Source organism: Cylas formicarius, unplaced genomic scaffold (genome assembly GCF_029955315.1).
Source record: "Cylas formicarius isolate icCylForm1 unplaced genomic scaffold, icCylForm1.1 PGA_scaffold_2__14_contigs__length_35257938, whole genome shotgun sequence".
Classification (NCBI taxonomy): Eukaryota; Metazoa; Arthropoda; class Insecta; order Coleoptera; family Brentidae; genus Cylas; species Cylas formicarius.
In genome coordinates this window covers 27,030,359-27,045,900 of record NW_026844319.1, presented here as the reverse complement: position 1 = coordinate 27,045,900, position 15,542 = coordinate 27,030,359, and the positions used below count along the sequence as shown (strand labels likewise).

Sequence of the window (15,542 nt, the reverse complement as noted above, 5' to 3'; positions counted from 1 at the left end):
AACCGAGAAAAAAATAAACAATTTGTTAACGTCTGTGACCTGTGGACCTTCGTCTAGATATGAGGCTTATAAATCAAATAGGAAGGGATTTTTGGAGCCAAGTAAACTTTATTCTCACACACAACGGCGGGGGCCTACAAAATAATTTCATTTGATTCACCAAACTAACCAAAACGAGATCCGTGTTAAATATTTGCGCTTTTCTGCATGACGGTATTCATATCAGACTGTCTATATACAAAATCATGCAAAATCAGACATGTTTATAAATCAATTTACGAGCAAGTTTAAATGAATTTGAAAAAGATCAATTAACCAGTCATATCAAATCACCAGTTACTTCGTGATGTTGGCAGCTCAAACAAATTGATTCTAAAATGTGCCGTCTACGCCTCTGGCACACAAGTCCTCAACATATTTATTGTTTTATCGATAACTTTACAGTTAATTGATTTATGGGGTAATTAAATTACAATCAAAATTGTTTTATAACATAATATCACACGTCATTAATTAAATTTTGTAATTCGCTTAAGTGAAAATATATATTTCGTTTTAGGCTTTGGGTTCTAAATACTTGGCGAAATAAAAGACGTGTAAAAGATCACAGTCTGAATATAAATGCTGGGTAGTTTTTTTTATTGCGTTAGTAAGTACTTATACAAAGAAAATTAACCAGTGAAAAAGATCTGTATCGTAGCATTTAAAGCATTTATAAATGGATTTGTACAGTACAATGTAATCCAAGTGCCTAATAAGTCGAGGTTGTGTCCTCAAAATGTATATATGAGGAACGTATAAAATGGTCTATTGTTTACATGAGTGTCACCTCTCATATCAGAAAGTTTAATGTTATGCCCATTTATCACATTGGACAGATTTTGCTTGCTTCTCTACTGAAAAGACCTTTTTACTACAGATTGAACCTCGTTTTTTTTTGCAATGGGTGTACATCTAAATTAATATAGGCAGTGAGCTCCATATAGAAATTTAAATGTATATTTCATTCAGTGTGAGCCCAGTAGTAATGGGGATTGTTTTGTTGGCCATAAACTGTTAGTTTGGTAATTTTATCTATGTACGTGTAAAAGCGACACTGTCTTCTTTCTTCCTGTTCTTTTTTGATGGCCATTTTTGACGGTTACAGTTTTGTGTGTAATTTCATGCTGGTGAAATTCAATACACATTGTTTGAACTCGTAAATTCTTACAAAGCAAATAGAGCATTTAAACAAATTATTTGATGTAATTTATCTTTTTAAATAATATGACTCATCGATTTACTACAAAAATTAGATTATATAAATGAACTGTATTGATGTATTTGATTGATTGATGATTGATTGATTGCAGGTATTATTAAGTATTGCGGTATTATCAACTTATGGATTTGGTTGTTACAAAAATTTTACCAGAAAACTAAAAACTTGTCCCCGTATGAATAAGTAAAGAGTAAAATGTACATATTTACTTCTACATATAATACTTCTGAAAAAAGGCCAACAATATTTTTTAAGGACGTTAGAAATACTTGCATATTTTCAATTTCTTCGTACGTCAATATGTATGTGCTTTTTCGAAAGATTTTTGTTATAAATTTTATTTTATACAAATATTTAAAGAAAATGTTGTTCGATCAACACATAATATTGCGTAAATAATTTCAGTAAAAATATATCGGTTAGTAAAGTAGTCAACAGCCTCATTTAAGCAACGGAGAGAAAGACAACAATCTTCATTAATAGCAGTCTTTTTTTATTGTAAAATTTGCCTCAATTTTTATTACGTCGTTGCCAGTTTCGATTGAGTTCACTGATTATGGTCGAAATTATACCCATTTTTAATGACGTCTTCTTTATTGTATTCGTACATTATTTCTGTAATAATTTCTTCAATAAAATTGTGTGAGTTTCTTCAAAACAATTTGTCACAGGTAAGGAATTTTGTAACGATATATCTTACGATTTTCCGTCGAATAAATTGGCAAACGCGTGGTTTTCGCAAATAAAAGCTGGAAGGTACATCCGGCATCCCGACGATTCGCGTTGCACTTCGCATTTTATCAACCTCCTAGAAGTGCTACGGCCGTATACAGTGGCAACGGCATTCCTATGACACAACGGCAGGCGCCGGGCGCCTTCTCGTGCACGACGTCGATTTGGTTTTTTAAACTGCCTCGAGAATCGCTTTAATGAACTGCACTTTAGTCCGTGATCCTATGACATTTTCTTGACATTTTGCAGGGGCGCCCCTCTGCAGCTTCCTAATGCGGGCGAATCGCGCGTCTGGCCAAGGTTAGCGCCAAAATTTCCCGGCCTGACAGATGCAGCTTCAGTATCACGATAAAACTTTGTTTTCTTTTAAATATATATCTTAGTAGGCTGCGAAAAAAAAACTTGAAGTCTGCGTCAAATAGTTTTTTATTGACAGCATTTTAAACAAGAGTCCGAGGTCATAACGGAAGATATTGTTGCGATCGTGTTGGTGGTATTGAGTGATCGACGTTTAAAGGTCAAGGAAATTTCAGAAATTACTAAGCTTTCTCGATACAAATGTTCGTCGAATCCTGCATGATCATTTAGATATGTCTAAGGTTAGGTCAAGACGGGTTCCCAAAAACCTTTGTGCCATTCAAAAACAACGCCGTGTCGAGTATGTGCGGTCTTTTTTGGAACTCTGTGGGTCGGAACCCAAGCCTGTGATAGGAACTATTGTTACGGGAGATGAAACTATGGTTCTCTGTTATTACCCTCTATAAAAAAGAATCAATGGAGTGGCGTCGTAAGGGCGCAACACCTCCAAGGAAATTCAGAGTCTGCCAGTCAACAAAAAAGGTGATGGCCACGATCTTTTGGGATTGTGAAGAAATTTTTTTGATATATTTTAAAGACACTAATACCACTGTCAATGGTAAATATTACGTAACATTATTACATAAATTGCGAGACTGCATACGTGTAAAACGTCGAGGAAAACTGACCAGAGGCGTGCGTCTTTTGCACAAGCTACCATTTTAGAGTGTGGGTTCCAACAGATAGATCATCCTCCCTATAGTCCAGATATGGCCCCCAGCGACTATTATTTGTTTGGATATTTGAAAAGGGACTTACGTGGACGGCAGTTTAACGACGAAATTGAGTTAAAAGAGGCTGTTTTAACTCATTTTGCAGACAAACCAAAAGAATATTTTTTTAAGGGGATTGAATTGTTAATAAAGAGATGTAATAAGTGTATTGAAGTGAAGGGGATTATATTGAAAAATAATAAAAAATTGTTACTCTACTTTGTTTCTTTCATATTCAGGCCGTGAAATTTTGACGCTGCCCTCTTATGTAGGCAAGAGGCTGAGGATCTCAACAAATTTTCCTAGCTTCCTAGATCAATTCCTGCTGCAATTTTGTTGTTATTTCCTGCGACCATGCAAAATGATGTTTTATATATTTGTATACCACCTAAACTTTTAATGCTTTTGACTTCTGCATGCATGCATATTAAACATTACCAAATAGTTATGATTTTTATTTACTGTTAATCTATTTTCTTCGATTTGCCTCCTTTTTGTATTTTTGCGGCCAACCGACCTGCATTGTGTTCGATTTTTGGCGGTTTTTGCAATATCTTTGTAATTTAACGAGATTTCTGGTCGTTTTCCAAGACCGATTGTTTTTTAGACTTTGTGATATGGCAAAAATATATACTATATACTAGATTTTGGTTCGTCTTCCAGCCAAACATTTGTGAGTAGTCGACCATTCTTAAATCTGAGCCGGGTAAACTGTTCACACATCAGCACTATTGTCTGTTTCTAGTACCAAAGGTTAGGTTTGTCTAGAAGAGGAGTCTTTGAGCATAGTATAACTACAAAACTATCGACCTCATTATTGACGTTCCTCACTAGTAATTTTGAAAGTACTTGAGAACGCGAATTGGGCAAGTGATAACATGCACATTTTTTGTCACGAGTTATATATTTAATAGAATGTAATGTATGTAATTTAATGTAATGTAATGTAATGTAACACTTTAGTTGTTCGTATCCGATCTATACCTGGAGATGGTCTAGCCGAATTTCTCACCTTAAAAAATAACACCGCTCGATGGTCCAGGTGCATTTTTACAGAGTTCTTAGATCGGTGGTATCTACCGCATTCATCTTCAGTTTCCATCATTTTTACTTTCTCATCGACAGTAAAAACAACAGTAGCAATTCAGTGTGCGCTACCACTTAATATTGTAATTGTATTAGTGTATTTTTTTCTCAGTTGTAGTATATAGTGTCACTATAAAAAATATACAAAATTCAAAATATGTCAGAAGCGGTAAAACTACAGGCAAAAGGAAAGAATTCACGAAAATGCAAATATCTTCTATACTCTGTACATAACAAAAAAATACTTTAAAAGTATGACAGCGTTCAGAATTCAGTGCTAGCAATAGTTTATACCAATTTTTTCTATCTTTCAAAGGACAAGATCTTTGGGAACAGAAATCATAATTTTCATACAGCAAAATACATAAATAATTAGAAAGAATTAGTTATATAGTTCTTTTGATTGTGATGAACTTCACTTGAACACCAGGCAGATTAAAATAAATCAAAATATGAAATATGGAATCATGTTTCAAATTAGGACTGCATTTGTAATCATCTCCATTTCCGTACTCCAAGGTGAAACATAAGCTCCAATACTAATGTTTGTTTAATTTCTTCGGCATTCGGGATTATGTCCTCACGACCGTGTTTTTAATCTTTATTTACCGCGATGACATTTTTTACCGTGTGCATTTTTTTTGTATTTCTGGTCGTATATCCATTCTTTTGACAGTATAAATATCTCCGGGATATGCTACTGTTCACCTGGGTCACGACAACAAAATGTTTCAAGGCTGCGAGTGTACGAGGTGCTGTACTCTCAGAAATTGTTACAATAGGGTGCTTTAAATATATTCTTTCTGTTTCTTCTTGTTTAGAAAATGCACTTGTACATAAATAAATAGATATAACACGATTAGTATAAGAAAAATGGAAGAAAATTGTCAATCTACTATGGAATTCAAAAAAGTCATAAAGAACATTTAAATTGTTTACATGTTTTATACATATTTTAGCTGTACCATTACGTGTGTGTGTTTTTTATTCGTTTTTAATAAAACATTTAATATTGCCATAGCTTTCATTCATTCACTAATACCGTATCGATTATCGTTATAGCTTAATTTATTTGAAATATGCAATTGATTAGTATTAACGAAATACGGTTAAGCTGAAATTGGTAATTGATGAATACAAGGAAAGTCAAAAATTACGTCATGTTCATTTAATACCCACATGCTACTTGCCTAAAATGTAAGTAGATTTAGATTCCAGAAGAAGCATTTCCTATTTTTTATTTTTCCTTATAAAAGTACGATTACCTCCAAAAAGGAACAGGCCAATAAAAAATAATTCACAGATTGGCTTTCAATTTTCTAAAGATGGTGCTAGTGCGTGCAAAAATGTCATTTATTTTTAACCAGCAGCTAATTTATATTAACTCAAATGGTTGTTTTAAGGCTTTAGATACTTTTGACGGCCCGGTATAGTGCCGACCAGAGGCAAAAGGTACGCTAAATATATTCAGCAATTTAAAGCTTGTTGTGGTTCTCTTTTATTGCATTCTCCGGTCTTAATATAGGAGATACTTGAATTCGAAACAACTTTTTACTTACATTTAAATTCGATGTCAGATTAAGCTCGTGCACGTATTATGTACTTGTTGCATTTCTAAAAATAGCCCTGCCCGACTAAATTTAGGCGTTACAACAGATTAATATTTTTAAAAATAAATATTTCGATGCCCACATACCCAGTGACCCAAGATAATATTATTCATAATTTTTTCAATCTTCTGTGTTTTGAGTCTTGCAAATTTCTTATAAAAACAAAGTAATTCATTGGTAAAGTGACTATATTGTAGATAGCGGTTGCTAAATTTGAACTTATTTAGGTTCTTAGACTTGCCTTAGCATCACAAGTATTTTTCCACTCGTTTTTCTGGCACTTTAATTACGGGTTCGGATGTTTTAGGTAGTTTTTTGCGATGATATTTTGACGTTTGTCCATTCTGTGAATGTATTCGTACTGTTTTGCATAAATGTACGCGCTTGGGCCAAAACAACTTTGTAACTGCAATTGCATTTTTCAAACCTTTTTTCATGTCTGTAATTTGTAACTTGTAATTTGTAATTTTTTTTAAATGAAAGTTTTTTTCCTTTTAAGAAATAGAAAACGTGTGAATGTTTTAAGATTATTATAACACCATAAATTTTATTTGTTAAAAATATTTTATGAAATGGTTTGATTGTTTTATTTCAGTAAGAATTATTTTTTTCTACTCCCGTCTGTAAAATACCTAATTACGCACCGATCTAGCGTTCGGGAAGCGTCGCTTTACCACGTCAGTTTCGTTTCCCACGGATCCGAGTCACTTCGAACCTTTCCGGGATTTTACCGCACGGGTTTGGGAGCCATCGGATGTTTTCGGAGATATTTTCCACGCTTTGAATTTTGACGTTTGTCAATTTTTTGGGTCAGTGGATGTATTAGTGTTGTTTTGCGAAAATGTGCCCAAAAACTAACGGTCGTAGAAAAAATATAGTATGCAACAAGTGCGGTAAAAGGCATTTCGTTCATTAAAAACTCGTCCGTTAAAAATTTTACCGAACGTGTTGCATACTATACTTTTTCTATATGCTATTTTCTATTGAAAAATTTGCCTCACTTTTCTATCGTCGGGCCAATTGCAGTTTAGATCTAGTTCCCTAGTTCCATTGTAATTCATGTTCATAGGACAAATATCCACTTTTTTTTTTTCGAAAATATTCGGTCCAATTTCCTTTATCTATGCTACTGCCAAAAATGTTTAAAAATATTTTGATATATTTGATAAAAAAAATAGAAATTATGAGCAAAATGTGTTTTTCCTTTTAAAAAAGCTAAGGCATTGCTTTTTGTTCAAATAAGAATTATGTTTGATATTGCCATTTATTTTAGTGTATTTTAAAAAAAGAAACGTGCTGTTCTGATATAAAAAAGTAAAAATAATTTTCATACTCAAATCTACAAATTTTGGTGTGGTATTTTGAATGCAAAATTCGTTTTCTATTGGTTTCAATATTTTTGTCAAACGTTGCATGCTTTAAACTACATTCAATTCCGAATTTTTTCTGTACCGATGGTCTGCAGTAATAGTACTTATGTGCTATTAAAATATTGTTTGCTGAGTTTAGCAACCATAATGAATGAAGGTATAGGTTATGTTAGTGTTGTTACCTTTTGGTTAGGTTATATTGTTTGGGTCTCGTATTTTTCAATAAAATGGTCATTGCCATTGGCTTTGAGGGAAGCGCAAATAAATTGGGGATCGGCATCATACAAGATGGAGTGGTGTTATCAAATTGTCGAAGAACTTACATAACTCCACCCGGCGAAGGGTTTTTGCCCAAAGAGACGGCTATTCATCATAGACAAAACGTCTTAGTCGTGTTGAAGGAAGCTTTGGAACAAGCTAAAATCACGCCGGAAAAAATCGATGTAATTTGCTATACGAAAGGTCCTGGAATGGGAGCCCCGTTAGCTACAGTCGCTTTAGTTGCTCGAACTGTAGCACAGCTCTGGAATAAACCTTTGCTTGGAGTAAATCATTGCATTGGACGTATCCTTTTTGCATTCTCTATATAGTTTTTGCAAAATCTGTCTTCGCAATTTCTTTAACAAAAATCTTATCCAGACATTGAAATGGGCAGGATAATAACGGGAGCTAAAAATCCTACAGTGTTATATGTAAGTGGTGGAAATACTCAAATTATAGCGTACGCTAGAAGTCGCTACAGAATATTTGGAGAAACCATTGATATAGCTGTGGGCAATTGTTTAGATCGCTTTGCTAGGGTTTTAAAAATATCTAATGATCCAAGTCCGGGATATAACATAGAACAATTGGCCAAAAAGGGAAAGAAATATGTACCTTTGCCTTATTGTGTTAAAGGTATGGATGTTAGTTTCTCAGGTTAGTATTTAAGCTACACCTACGTGTTGTGGTTTTAAATTATCGGGTTATTGACAGGAATATTGAGTTATATGGAAGAACATACCAAAAGTCTTCTGAAACAAGGCTATACAGACGCGGACTTGTGTTTTTCTCTACAGGAGACAATATTTGCAATGTTGGTTGAAACAACCGAAAGGGCAATGGCTCATTGCAACTCCAAAGAAGTGCTTATAGTGGGAGGGGTTGGTTGCAATGTAAGACTTCAAGAAATGATGAATGAAATGTGCAACGAGCGAGGTGGTAAATTGTTTGCAACAGATGAAAGGTATTGCATAGATAATGGAGTTATGATCGCCCACGCCGGCGCCGAAATGTATAATGCTGGGATGAAAATGAAATGGGAAGATTCCTTTGTGACACAGAGGTATAGGACAGATGAGGTGGTAACTGAGTGGAGAGATGATTAATGTTTTTTATGGTGGGGGTGGTATTTTTTTACACATTTTTGTTACAAAAAGGTTATCACAATGAGGCGATGCACATATTAAGGTAGGAGCAAAATTAAAACTGGATGCTTCAATGTTAACAAAAAAATTATAAATGTTAACAATACCTGTTAACTATTTGTAAAAGAAAACGAAAAACACTTTGTAGGAACCAATTTATTAAATAAAGCACTAGTTACAAAGGAAATGACTTCTGATTGCTTGGATAAGTTCTATAATCATTTCTAATAACATTGCCAGAATAGTAACCAAAACTTGAACTGGCTCTTAGAGCTAATGGCACATTAATTTTTTATTGAAGTTGTCTTCGTCCCCTGTGCATTTTAGGGATTTTTCTTATTATATTGTCAGTGGCAGTATCACTAATGTCATTAATATTGTAATTTCGTTTTCCTGAAAAAGTACAGGAAGTTTCTTCATCTACCACATATATATCTTTCGTTGCAGTAGTAGAAGAGCGGGCTGCAGATTTTTTACATTGCATATGCAAGTATTCATTGTCTGCGTTTCGCTGTGAATTGGACACGAATAGAAAGTTTTCTAGTCTTTGATTTGTAGAATCTGGGGCTTGTCTATGTAACCTTGGATTGTTTGTATTTATTTGCTTTGAATTTGTGAACATGTTAGTTCTTACACCACCCATTTTGGATATGCTAATGTCATCTACAGTTGACAAATGAGCCTTCGAATCCCCGTTATCCGTTAATAGGGCATCACCCTTAAATTCCATAACATTTGGTGTACTTACCGATTTCTGCTTTTTGATAGTTTTCTGTAAAAATTTTTATGTTTTGCGGATATATAAATGAATTTTTTTTTCCAACCTGTTTACTTTTTAAATTATTTAACGTTGTTGTAAGGCACCTCTGTTCATTTGACACCTTTGCCAAAGCTTGTTGCGCGTCTAGTATTTGTTTCTGCAAGCGAGTTTTTGTTTGTTCATATTCCTTGGATTTTGTTGCTTTTAATTGCGTAATTGTATTTTGAATGTCCTGCGCTACTTATTATTACGAAATTAGACCAGGAAAGAATGCATTTCGTATACTTAGACTTACCTTTTTGGTGGTAGACCGCTCGGTGAGCATCTAATTTATTATTGTATTCAGTTATCTGGCACTTAAAACGAAGTTCAGCAGCAGCAGCCTTTTCCGCATACTCAATTTTAATGGCCTCATTTTCAGACAGGGACCGTATAGTGACGGTATCTATTTCAAGTTTTATTTTTTTAAGTTCTTCCTCTGCCCCCCGAATTTCTTCTATATAAAACAACATTAAAAGGTACAAAGAGTACCATTAATTTTTAGATACATTTTTCCTAACCAAAACTGGTCTAAAAAATTCCTTAAATTGCTTAAATTTAACAAACTAAGAATCAATTAGATGAGTAAATCATATAGGGGACGGAGTAAGCAAGGTAAGAGTAAGAGGTAAAATTAATTTTGTGAAGAAGGCCCTTGAGATGATGTGATCATTTATTTATACAATAAAGCTAAAACCACGTATCACTTAATTTTGTGATTTTGTTCAATTTTTTTTATTTTTAAATAAATAATTAATGCAACAAGCAAGTCAAAATGACGATTATCAATTTGATTAAATTATTTTTAAGCAAGATCGCAAACATAAATTGGCAGCTTTACTAACAATCGTGAATTGATAAAGTTGTAAAAAAAAAAATCGGGTAAGTATAGAAATTGAATTCACTTATCAAGTTAATATAAATTATGTAATAGTTCTGAAATAACTTTAAATGTAAATTTATATGTATAAATTATATAGAAGTTGAAATTTCCTTGTCTTTAAAACACTTTTATATTCTGCTTATATGGTTAATTATTAAATTTTATTCAAGAACACGCAAAATATAAATGTTCGAAAACGGAAGTATATAATAATATACACCTTCTAACTCATCACAATCGGTTTTCAAATCTGAGAATTTAGCTGTTTCAAGTCGTTCTAAAATATGCTGTAGCCTTTCTTCTTCCTGTTTATTATCATATGCTCGTTCCTTTTGCAGATTTTCATATTGCTGCAATAACTCCTGTTTTTCTTTGTTAATGTTATCCTGAAAATATTGTTCCAGGCGCTCTCTTAAAAATTTATTGATATACAAACTTGAAAAATGGATTTTATTTGTTTGTTAAAATAATTATTTTTGTCCATTGTAAAAAATATTAATACAGATGATTACCAGGGTTTATTAGACTTTTACGAAATGGCATTTTGTTAATTTAATATTCACTGGTCATGAGTATCTAGATTATGGTACATGTTTATATGTCTATCAGATCTTAAATCTTAGCCGAACAATGTCAAGAATTTGCTTCAATTTAGTCCAACAATGGGCCTTTGAAATTGGAACCTATGACTAAGTAAGACACGATACGTTTTGGTAAGGATTTAAATATAATATATTCAGTAAAAAATGCAACCGTTAAAAACGACATTTATTTAAGTTCCATGTCCGGAAATATCTTAAGCATCGATATGTAAAAGCAGACAAGTTCCTTATAGAAAAGGTAAATACTTCCATGGCACTACAATAAAAAAGGCGCTAGTTGCTTAAGGCACGTTATTAGGTGATTGTGAATATCTATAATTTGCAATTCAATAACTTTCCACATTCCATCATGTTTTAAAATATAAATAAATATAACCATAAATAAACATTTTAAAAAGAAACAGAGTAAAATAAAGTAACAAATTTTTCACAATTTTAAGGCGATGCGACCTAAAAGTAAAAAAAAAAAAGTAAAATTTGGTGAAAAATTCAAATTAAATACTTACAATCAATAAATGACCGCTTTTATCCTTATGAATTCTTTCAGGATTGCCCACTTGAATCTCAATAGTTCCGTGCTTTCCATTCATATTATGTTCGATGCTAAAAATGCGATTGATTAGATTAAAAAAACCGAAATGCCAGTGTATGTACATTAATACTAAACCGTTTTTTTTTAATTTAATCTAATTAATCTAAACAAGAACATGCTTGGCTTGCTATACTCTGCATCTGCTAACAACCAAAAAATAGACCTATACAATGCGAAAGTATTTTTAATTAAGCAGAGGGTTTTATAAAAATATCTATTTCTTTGCATTTTGATGCGACTTAAATTTATTCAGAAAATATTTAAAAAACATGTTTTTCTCCGGATATTTTCGGAGATATTTCCCACCGGATTGGATTTTGACGTTTGTCAATTCTCACGGTCAATTATCTCATACAGGGAATTTCTAAAGTCTTGGCAACTAACACGTTCATCTGATTTTTTTTAACTAAACCCTCTGTATGTGACTACTAGATACGTCGCATTACATTGCAATATAAACCTCATAATATTGACGCAAAATATATAGGATGCTTCATTTAAAAAATATCCACATATTTACATCAAACACTGTTTTATTAAAAATATTTTTATGATATGTGCTTTGATATTAGCAATGTGTGTATTAAATCAATTTGTGAAAATGGTGATAATTATGTATTTTATATTCTATTTCTAATTGTAAATTAAAGTTTGTTTAATTACTTACGATTTCTCGTCAATAATTGTGAGCAGTGAAGGATCTTTTGTGACATCAATGATCATTGTAATCGCCTCTATTAAATGAGGAACCTCCAAAATTAGGTCGCCCTATAAAATAAATTGTAAGTCCTCGATGACTTAACAATAAGTAATAGTAAAAGTAAGTAATCGCTAATTTTGAACTTCTCACCTTATCTTTCTTTAGAAGATCCTCGGGTATACGAACTAGTACTAACTTGTCACTTTCGTGCGTTACTATAAATCTCAATCTCTTTAAAGGCAAGCAGTGCTTTTGTTTCACGGAATTTCTACAATCCAAAACATGAAGATTGTTCTGGGTTACTATTATAATCCTCTCTCTTGGTTTATAACCGTGTCGGTCATATTTCATTACACTACTGGCGTACTGGAAAACAAGAGTTTTGGTTTGAATTCGAAGAAGATTGGTTTCCTCTTATATTGGGCCCTGTTATGCATCAACATATACAGTCGAACTTCCATAAGTCGAACTACGATAACTCGAATTTTTGATAAGTCGAACCAAATTGGTTGACAATAGCGTCAAAAGTAGGAAATGCGTGTTAGTTTGTCTTGATTACTCGAATATCTTGATAACTCCAACGAAACATTTGGTGCCAACTTCGATAAGTCGAATTTTCTCGGGCAACCCCCTAATTACGACCCATCTTAACCTGTCTTTTTAACGTATCTATGCAAGCAGTTCAGTTTCTGTGCTTGCTTAGTTCACTTGTATGACTTACTAGTTAATACTAAGTGAAAAGTACTGTCCCTATTCAATTTACACATTATATTAAAGCCATTTTTGGATTTTTGCATTTGTTGATATGTCATCAAAACGTACTTTAAAAGCTTTGTCTGTTGATCAAAAATTCAAGGTTATAAAAGAAGTTCAAAAAATAAAGATGAAGTATGGGATTTCGGCAAGTACAGTGTCTACAATTTTGAAAAATAAACATTCAGTCATCACCGCAATGGAACGTTTCGAAGAAAACAATAACACACACTAATGGACTGTGTTGACGACGTAACTACCGTATGGAATATCGATGTTAAGCCTGAAACAATTTCCAATTGTTTTAAAAAAGCCGGTTTTGATCAGTGTTCTGAATGGGAAGAAGAAGATGAGATTCCCTTGATTTTCCTAAGTGAACGCCTGAAAGAAAAGAGTGAAGACGAACTCCAAATAGAAATCGAGTTTAAAGCCTCGACAAACATTAGAGGTATAGCAGAAGGTAGCACCATCAACGATTTTATACATGTGGATGAGGATATTGTTACTTCAGAGTTTCCTATTGATGAAGGTATTATCGAGTCCTGCAGATCCGAACCGGTACAGTTAAATATCGAAGATGACTGCGAAAGTGACACGATGGAGGAGGAACCACCTTCAAATGAATTGGTTGAAAATTCGTTGATTGTCTTGAGTTCCTATTTGAAATACACAACTGATTCCCTCTATGATTGTTTAAATAAAATTGAAGCTTTCGTTGAAAACGTTTCGTTTTTTGTTCAAAAATCATAGATTTTTAAAAATGAACGAATAAATGTTCATTCACAAAAAAGTACATGCATTTGTAGTTTTTATTGATAACTCGAAATTTTCATGTGTCAAATCGCAGTTCGACTTACCGAAGTTCGACTGTATTTACAGGATGATTCATATAAGTTAATATTGTTGACAAGAACAATTATGTACTGACTTTTGGTTAAAACTTTCTTCTTGATTTAAAAAAAAATTTGTTGGGTCTCAAAACTGGAACTATTGGTCAAAGATAAAATTCATAGTTTACGACGACAACTAAGAGGACGTTTGCCTAATCAACCAAGCATCATCACTATAAACTGTTGCTCGGTTAGCTTTTTTGGCTCTTTGTCTGCTTTTAATATACAAGGTATCAAAAAATATATTAACTGTGATAAAACGTTAACTTGTCACTCAACTAATAATTATGAATTCCAATGGCGTCCAAAATAACGTATAAAAAAAAGTAGCGTGGATACATCGATCAATGCAATTTATTATAATAGGGGCGTATTCATATAATGTTAGCACATCTTTATAACAGGTTAAATAAAATCATTGGATTGGATTGGATTATTCATATTTTTTTATATTCTAGAAATTATTGTTATTTAACTATCGTTTATTTCTTTTTTTTTTAATTTCAATTTTTATTTTTACTTTTTTGTTTTGTTTGCAGCTCATATATTAGTATTGGCTGCAGAACAGAACGGAAAATGTATTTTTTAAATAATAAATAAATAAATTTGTAGTTCATTGAAAATCTTTATTTCAGTAATAAGTGAATATACTTACGAATTACCCTCTGCAATGTTATTTTCAGAAAAAAATATTTAAAATAACTCACCACTTCTTTGTCTCCGTTAAGCTGCAAAGAGTAACTAGTTTTTAAGGCTGCACTTGCAGCAGATACTCTGTCGTTAATAAACACCTCCGATATGCTTGTTTGGTAACTCTTTTTCTTATCTGAAATATTTGTCCATTATTAAAATATCGCGTGTTTTTAATGGATATAGTTGCCTTTAAAAAGCTTCTCCGCCAAAACTTTCAATTCTAAAAGTCGTTTTCTTTCTGGTGTCAATGCCAATCTAAAATATTAACCGAAAATCTTAATTCTCGCTTATTTTCGTGGTTTTCGCGCAAATTACCTGTAAGTTCTTGACATGTGCGCCTCGTACATAATCTCCAGGTGCTTTGACGCTTCCTGACACACTTTAGGACACGGGAGCCAAGTTCTATGGAGAATGTTTTGAGGGAGATTCTTGGCTAACCTCTCCAACCAATTAATCTTTGCAGCCAGAATAAAGGCTTTATTGTCGTCATTAGGTGGATCATTTCTTGTGATGTAACCACGAATAAACCTTCGAACGAAGATAAATAGATAATGTATAATCAACAGATGAAATGTCTTACCGTCTAATGGTTTGGGCCGCTTTTCTCCGTTTGAGAGCGTTTCGCTTGGCTAAGTGCCGTCTTACGTATTTCTGGATTATGGTTGCCGACTCCTTCATCTTCAGGTACCTTCGCCTTTGCATCAGACCTTTCCAGGCAGCCTGAATTATCGCTGCGATATCGTGTTTTTTTACTTGGAAGAGGTCTTCTGTACGAAACAGGGTTTGAGGGTGTCTGATGAATATTTTCGTTCTGAAATATTTGTGGAAATGTGATGATTTCTATATAATTGTTTCTCTTTTGGCATTTCCATTTTTTCATTAACTACATTAAAAAAAAATTCATTGATATTTTTCTTTATCATTCAAAATTTGATGAAAATAAAACCAAAAACATGTCAAGCTGAATTCTAAATGGAAAGAATCTTTTGGTATAGTTAACTTTGGATAGAAACTATAAGAATAATTTTTAATTGTTTGGTTGCCATACAGGCGTTTATCACGAGTCAAAAAACAGTTAGTATTAATGTTTTTTCA

General features: G+C 32.9%; 2 protein-coding genes across 3 annotated transcripts in view; one reads left to right on the top strand and one right to left on the bottom strand.

Annotated features, from left to right (window-relative positions):
* The first annotated feature begins 7,046 nt into the window (after positions 1-7,046).
* Positions 7,047-9,004, top strand: LOC132698026 (tRNA N6-adenosine threonylcarbamoyltransferase). Its single transcript, XM_060663859.1, has 3 exons — positions 7,047-7,693; positions 7,769-8,047; positions 8,105-9,004. The coding sequence occupies exons 1-3, from the start codon at positions 7,357-7,359 to the stop codon at positions 8,494-8,496; spliced, it is 1,008 nt and encodes a 335-aa protein (XP_060519842.1). The 5' UTR covers positions 7,047-7,356; the 3' UTR covers positions 8,497-9,004.
* A 1,968-nt stretch (positions 9,005-10,972) lies between these two features.
* LOC132698357 (unconventional myosin IC-like) overlaps positions 10,973-15,542 on the bottom strand; it is a 30,982-nt gene continuing 26,412 nt past the window's right edge. For both annotated transcript variants that reach the window (XM_060664368.1, XM_060664367.1), the window contains exons 13-20: positions 15,028-15,258; positions 14,763-14,975; positions 14,635-14,702; positions 14,462-14,580; positions 12,262-12,477; positions 12,079-12,179; positions 11,326-11,422; positions 10,973-11,269 (exon numbers count right to left, since the gene is read on the bottom strand). In XM_060664368.1, coding sequence (XP_060520351.1) covers positions 11,255-11,269; positions 11,326-11,422; positions 12,079-12,179; positions 12,262-12,477; positions 14,462-14,580; positions 14,635-14,702; positions 14,763-14,975; positions 15,028-15,258 — 1,060 coding nt within the window. In that variant the 3' untranslated portion in view covers positions 10,973-11,254. The remainder of the gene's footprint in view (positions 11,270-11,325; positions 11,423-12,078; positions 12,180-12,261; positions 12,478-14,461; positions 14,581-14,634; positions 14,703-14,762; positions 14,976-15,027; positions 15,259-15,542) is intronic.

What these genes read in the sequence shown, in the direction of transcription:
- LOC132698026 (XM_060663859.1), top strand. Translation starts at nt 7,357, where the DNA reads ATGGTCATTGCCATTGGCTTTGAGGGAAGCGCAAATAAATTGGGGATC. An exon ending in AGTAAATCATTGCATTGGAC is followed by an intron (nt 7,694 to 7,768) that starts GTATCCTTTTTG and finishes AATCTTATCCAG; the next exon opens with ACATTGAAATGGGCAGGATA. An exon ending in TATGGATGTTAGTTTCTCAG is followed by an intron (nt 8,048 to 8,104) that starts GTTAGTATTTAA and finishes GGTTATTGACAG; the next exon opens with GAATATTGAGTTATATGGAA.